Here is a 7,250-nt window from a genome sequence, read left to right on the forward strand (position 1 = left end):
ATATCACCGTGTCCCATCTCAGGCCCTAAAAGCAATGTCTTTTTATATATATATATATATATATTATTCTGTGGTGCCTCACTGGCTGCTCTGTATACCAGACTGGCCTTGAACCCAAAGAGTTCCACCTGCCATCACCTCCTGAGTGCTAGATTTAAAGGAGTCAGATATTAAATCTTTTGAATAGTAAATATCGCTCTTGATAATCAACAGTAATTGCCTCCATCAGGAAGCACAGCAGGGGCTCCAATCATGCACAAGAAAATGTTGTTTCTCTAAGAAATTAGATTGTTGTACCTGGAGATTGGCTGGGTCTTGGGCTGCAAACGTTGTTGTATTGAAATTACTGGCATTCACTCTGATCACAGCGAGAGCCAAAGAAGGCGAAGTTAGACTGATAGACGTAGATGAAAAATTCAGCTGTAAGCCAATGGCATCTACCACTTTTAGTAACCTGTCAAGACAGTTGGCAGTTTAAATTAGTCCTCTTGTTCTCTCTCCCCTATTCTAATATTGAATGGATGTCATTATAAGTCTAGTCCTTGGGGCAAATACTTGGCTATCACTAGTCACATAAACAAGTATCTTTGACATTCGAGGGGATCCTCCTAGCATCCTGTAATATACACTATACAGGTAAGTTGCCACGTGTTCATTAAACATTGTTGAAAGGGAACTCTTGGAGCAGGAGGACCCTCCTGTTCTAGACTCCAGTATGTTTCTTTCAAGTGTTCTCCAAAATGTTATTTAGTACCCTTTCCTGGGATAGGCTGAGGCTGCCTCTCTAAGGCTGTAACAGGAAGAAAAGAAAAAAAAAGCATGCAGCTAGGGGTATTAAAAACATTGTGTCATTGAGAAGAGCTTGAAGGTGAACTATTTCCAATCCAGGTTACTATTGCTTATCCCATAATATATAAAAATGCCTATAGCAAGAACTGGAGGCTGGAAACTCATCTATGGAGATGACAAAGAGAACTCTTCCCTGACCTCCTCAACTGAGAAATCTAGTTGGCTGCCTCAGTTGGTTTCTGCTAGGTGTTTGTAAGTCCCTGAAAATGTTACCTTTTGCTTGCTTTCTTGATTGGGCTGCTTCAGTCAATTGTCTCTGCTAGATGTTTTGAGCCCTCAATTTAATGACGTTTTGCTATCTGTTGTTTCTCTCTATCTGCTACTCAAAACTTATTTTTACTTTTGCTATTTACATCCTTAATAAAATCTCTCATTCAAACTAGAAAGCTCAGGTAGCATAGCTCATCTCGGAAGCACACAGAACACACCCCTGTGTTGGCAGAGTCATACCTTTGAGCCAGAGGGGCTAGCAAGGCAGGTGGAGAGTGAAGGAGTTTGCTGACTCGGTTTACCATTTCACCTGCAAGATTAGGCTCTAAGCTGCCCAAAGACAAAACTTTCTCCATCTGGGATACTTGGGCTTCCAGATCAGGAACACTGCTAGTGTTGACAGCTGTATCGAAAAAAACAAAAACCAAAAAAAAAAAAAAAGAAGAAGAAAAGAAAAAAACAAAAACCAAAAAATAAAAACCAAGTCATGTTATGCAATGCATGATGCAAAAGTCACTTCTGAAGATAAACAGGTCCCATCATGTGCTCACTTTACTCTTGGGTTTCATCCAAAAGAAGAAGGATACATATTTAGAAGACTTAGTTGTGATGTTTCATAGTATCTTTTTTCATAATAGTTCTAAATGAGAAATAATCCAAATGTCCATGAACTGGAAAATGGATGGATAAACTGTGGTATGTCCATAGTGGAACGTTATTTAGTGACAAAAAGAAATTAGCTACCAATGCATTCCACAAAAGGGTGGCTCTCCAGTTGTCCACTATATTATGTTAAATGAAAAAAAATCCAAACTCAAAAGGACATGTCCTATATGATTCTCTTCATATGGTATTTTTGGGATGTTGAAACTACAGGGAATGCATAACATATCAGTGGTGGCCACATCCAGTTTTTAAAACTATAAAAATGTCTCTTAATTTTATTACTAATATCTGATTTCTTATTTTGCATATTCCCTTCTGGTCTATATCCATGTGTATCTATACTATTATGAAAATGGAATATTTTTAACTAGCTGTTGTTGGGCCTTTACCTCTTCACACCAAGATGTGAACGTGTCCCCAGACTTTTGTACAGCTATTCTAATGGCCCACGCCACTGAGCAAAAGACATTGTGTTGAAGTAGCATGCCTTATATAATCACTTCTCTCTATGGAGCCAATAAGGTTTATCTACTTTTTAGCTACTAGGTTATGCTCTGATGTGCATTTGTAGGCATATGTTGGTTCACTTCTGTTGCTCTAAGAGTAGAAGCCTAGGTTCAGGGTTTTCTTGATGGCTTTTGGGGTAGCCTTTAAGATTGTTTCTAAGGGTCAGTGGGAATAGCTATGGGAAAATAATCATTGTAGACTCAGGGCAATGAATTCTAATAATACCTTCTTATCCAGCCATTAAACATTCTTTTATATTATGATTCCATAATTCTGCCTAAAATTTACACATCTATTTTAAGATAATTTGAGAGCAGTGCTTATTAGGAGAAATAGTAAGTCACTTGGAAGAAGCTCAAAATCTCCCTGGGGATGCTGGCCTAATGGCAGAGGAAGCAGAAGCCATAACCTGAGCTCCAAACTGCTAACACATTAAGCTAGGCTTTGTCTCCCATCCTCCAGGTTTTAAAGGAAAGCTTGTTTCATACTCCCAGAACTAAAGTTCCAGAGAGTCTGGGATACTCTTTGTTCCTTTCCCTCTGTTCTTTATTCCTATACCACTAATCCTACATGGCTCCTGGGAATCCTTTGTAGTTTCCATGGCTTTCTCATTTATACTATTACTAGCCAAGGGCACCCAGCATGACTTATCCATCCTCATGTAGAATAGGTCAGGAGATGCTAAGCTGTTTTAGCTTTCGCTGGACTTGAGGTTAAGCCTAGATCTTCCAAATGGTTCAGAAGAATGGCTTAATAAAGTCTTACTGTGTATTTTTGATTTGCAAGCTTTTTAGGAAGCCCAAATTCCAACAGCCCCATGATCAGCTTGGCTTCTCATATTTACCTGTTTCACCAGGAGGTATGCTGATGGTGACCACTTTATCAGGGACAGATGGGGATGGTGTGGTAGAAGAGGGAATAGAGGACTGCACAGGTGACAGGGTGTGGGAAAGATCAGTTTGGGGCAAAGAGGAAGAAGCCACTATGAGTTGAACAGGCAAGTCAATGTCAGGACTGGAAGCCAGGGGGATTGTAGGCTGAGGAGATGGAAGGTGACTCTCTTGTGACAGAGAGGGTGTGCTTGGAGTCATAGGGGCATGACCAAGGGGTTCAGCCAAAGAGAGATCACTAGCACTGTGGGAAAAAATGGTGGCCTGAGGTATAACTGGCACAGGCTTGCTGGAAGAAGATAACGGTGGGCCATATGGTGGATCAGCAAGACAGACAATGGGATCCTGCAGATCACTAAAGGAAAAACGAGAGAGATACATATAAGACACCAATAAGGTACAGAGGACTCAACCCCAGCAGCTGCCTGGTACCACAAACTTAACAGAGTTTCACTCTAAAAGACTGGCTTCTTCACATTCTGTGTGCTTCTGGCACTGGCTTCTGCCCCTCCTTCATACTTCCAGGGAGAGATATTAGCATTATTTTACAAACCTCAGTTCTGATTCACTGATTTAGCAATGTTCTAGAGCTCTATGCCACATGTAATCTAGGCTCTTGCAACATTCTCTGTGTTCCTGGAGGAAAGATACTAAATGTCCCTTAACTCAACTGGTTTCATCACACTAGAAATCTGTCTTAACCAATATCATACCATTATATCCAGGTATAGTGGTCACTAGAACATGGTAAATGATCAAGAAATTGATTGGATAAAAACATGAATCAAACTGGATCCAAAGAGATAATCTCTGGCTGGTAAGTCATTTACCTTTTAACGTTGCTTTAGTTCAGTGGTACTCAACCTTGGCTATTTATGAGCTCTATTAGAAAAACTTTGAAAAACATATCCACATAGACAGACAGACAGACAGACAGACAGACTGACTATATTGCAATTTGATTGGATTTAAAGTCAGCAAGGAGATGCCCTATGTCTGTGAGGGTGTTTCCAGAGAGGGTTAACTGAAGAGAGAAGAGCCACTCTGAATGTTGATTTCACCAAACCTGGACTGGGAGTCTAAAGAAACAAAGAGGAAAGCAAGCTGAGGATCAGAATTCTCATCTTTCTCTGCTTTGGGATTGTGGGTGCAGTGTGACCAGCCTCCTCACACTTGTGCTGTCCCTGTCATAACAAACAATATCCATTGTTAAACTGCAAAGCAAAAATAAAGCACTTCTCTCTTTAAATGGCCACTGTCAGGTATTTTGTTATAGCAATAAGGAAACAAAGATAAGCAGATAGAAGAAGAGATAGAGAAAAGATAGGTTTCTGTGGCTTATACTCTTGTCTCATTCAGTTGGTCCTGGGACAGAGTGTAAGGGGTGTTAGGCATGTGTATTTTCTAAAGTCTCAGGTGAGTTTCCTGGTCACATCAAAGGTTAAGAATTCACCTACTATCTGCACAGGGTCAATATTTCTTAGGACATATTAGGGAAGAGCAACTAGAATGGACAAATAGAAACTCAGGGTTGTCTCTGATAGGTCCAGATTTAGATGGAGACAGAAAACCAACGAAAATTTGTTCACAGAGCCTCTCTTAGGCAAGAAGAGGGAGGGTGATTATATTGTGGAGCATTAGACAAGCATAACTTTAAAGAGATGCCCGTGGATTGCATTTGTAGCTTAGTTGGCAGTGTGCTTGCTTATGTTTAGCAAGTATGATGCCTCGGGTTTCACTCCAAGCACCACATATACTAGTGATCCAGACACTTAGAAAGTAGAGACAGGAAGATCTGGAGTTCAAGGTCACTGACTACATAGTGACTGTAAAATTATCGAGTTTAAGACAGGAGGCCCTGTCTCAGAGGGAGCAAGAGAGTAAGACAGAGACAGAGAGACAGAAAGGCATAGACACAGAGACAAAGAGAGGCCTCTGGATAATTTACTCCATGCCTGTGAGATGTCATTCTTTATATAGCAACCCATCTGGCCAAGGTGTGACAACAGTGCCTTGGAAAATATACATGAGATTATCTTCAGAATACATGAAGCCTGCAGAAGCCAGACATCTATTACAGGCTCCCACGATAGGGCTCAGCAATAAAAAGGCTGCCTTGGATTCCTGGTGCTCATGCTAGTCCTGGTGCTCATGCTAGTCCTGGCCCTCCAGCCACTGAGTGAAGCACCCAAGTAAATTACAGAGCAGTCAAAGATGAGGTAACTTTTCCATGCTAGTGTCTAGATGTCTCTCCGGTACAGCTGGTCTGCAATTTCTGGGATTGAACACAGACATCTTTTGGATGTTCTTATTGGCAGAGATGAAGCCTATATGCAGTCAAGGGTATTTGCCTCGAATTTAGCACCTGGTGAATGCTACATATATATAGATCTGAGTCATCACTTCCTAAGTCTAAACATAGAGCACCCCAGAAAGGTACTCTAACCATCAACATGTTTTCAAAGTGCCCCATGTGATTCTTCTAATCTTAAGAACCAATATTTGAAAGACCCAATGGTCACACAGTTCTAGCTCAGTTGTTACCACATTTGGCTTCACATTAGAATCATCTTATTCAAGGGTTTCTAAAAATTCAGAAGCTTGTGCTATGCCAGACCATTCACTGAAGGTAGGAGGTAAGAAGTATTTTTTTTTCCTTTTTAATTCCCCAGTGACTGAGGCATAAGACAACAGTTGAATATCATTGCATTGTTCCTGTATCCTTAGTCTTCAAAGCTGGATTAAAGAGCTAGATGTGGTAGTACACACCTTTAATTCCAGCACTGGGGAGACAAAGGCAGATAGATCTCTGTGAGTTTGTGGCCAGCCTGGTCTACAGAACTAGTTCCAGAACAGCCAGGGCTACATGATGAGGCCTTGTCTTAAAATAAAACATCTATGTCAGACTGGGGCTCAGGGGACAGCGACACTGGCCTCCGCCAGGACTTTGCTAGAAATGCAGAATCTCAGGCTCTTCCCTAGACTTACTGGGCCACAATACACTTTTCAAAAATGCTCAGGGGTTGATGCATTTGGGAATAGTTGAGACTGATCAAATCTACTTTCTAATTTGTATATTTACAGAGACTAGTTGATTCCACCATTTCATCTAAGTCTTTGAAGGTGGGAAAGTACATGCTCTAGAATGAACATGGATGTATAGCTAGAGAATGACATGGTGTGTGTGTGTGTGTGTGTGTGTGTGTGTGTGTGTGTGTGTGTGTAGCCATAAATATTTAGCCAGGCACAGGTCTAATTCTGCCCTGCTTTCTAGGGCCTGCTTCTTGCTAATGTCTCTGAATGGACAGCAATTACAGGGTATGTGTACTGTCTTAAGAGTGATGGCTTTTTGCTCTGATTCTGATACCTCCAGACATTATAATCCCTAAATAGTTCTCAACCTCTAGATTAATAGGAGATGTTAAGCTCAGTAAGGTATGTCTAAAGTTTTCATTGCAAAAATGTGACAGATCGTTAGAGACTTTTAATTATTCCTTGAGCCTGTTGTTTTAACATATCCCAGAAATATGACCCATATTGGACTGACAGGCTACACTGGGCCTTCTGTTCCCATTTTAAATTATGTATTGTTTTTCTTTTATTGAAAATAGATTTTTTTCCACACAATATTCTCTCATTATAGTTTTCCCCTTCAATTCCTCTCAGTTCTCCCTACCTTCCTTCCTATCCAGATCCACACCCTTTCTCCAGACATCTAAAGTACAATAATAAAATAAAATAAAATAAAATAAAATAAAATAAAATAAAATAAGATAGAACAAAAAGAAACAAATTGGAGCAGGACAAAACAAACAACCAGAAGAAAAGAGCCAAAGAAAAAGCACGAGAAACACATATAGATGCAGAGACACACGCCTTTGCACACATAGGAATCTCATAAAACACAAATCCAGAAGTCACGATATATATATGCAAAGGATCTGTATGTTTTCTAAAAATGCCCTGACTATTGTTTTTTGACTATACAAAAAATATTCTGTAAAGTGAAAAAACGAAGAGGCAAAAAAGAGGAAAAGGATAAAAAAGAGATGGAGATTAACAAAGCATTCTCTCTCTCTCTCTCTCTCTCTCTCTCTCTCTCTCTCTCTCTCTCTCTCTCTCTCTCTC

The 7,250-nt window shown here is 40.2% G+C and overlaps 1 protein-coding gene across 3 annotated transcripts in view; it reads right to left on the reverse strand.

Annotated features, from left to right (window-relative positions):
• The window catches only part of Adgrg2 (adhesion G protein-coupled receptor G2), a 61,398-nt gene that overhangs the window by 17,569 nt on the left and 36,579 nt on the right, over positions 1–7,250 (reverse strand). For all 3 annotated transcript variants that reach the window (XM_028772680.1, XM_028772682.1, XM_028772681.1), the window contains 3 exons: positions 3,077–3,477; positions 1,300–1,462; positions 298–454 (listed from right to left, as the gene is read on the reverse strand). In XM_028772680.1, coding sequence (XP_028628513.1) covers positions 298–454; positions 1,300–1,462; positions 3,077–3,477 — 721 coding nt within the window. The remainder of the gene's footprint in view (positions 1–297; positions 455–1,299; positions 1,463–3,076; positions 3,478–7,250) is intronic.

This window comes from Grammomys surdaster, unplaced genomic scaffold, assembly GCF_004785775.1.
Source record: "Grammomys surdaster isolate TR1022 unplaced genomic scaffold, NIH_TR_1.0 217, whole genome shotgun sequence".
NCBI lineage: Eukaryota > Metazoa > Chordata > Mammalia > Rodentia > Muridae > Grammomys > Grammomys surdaster.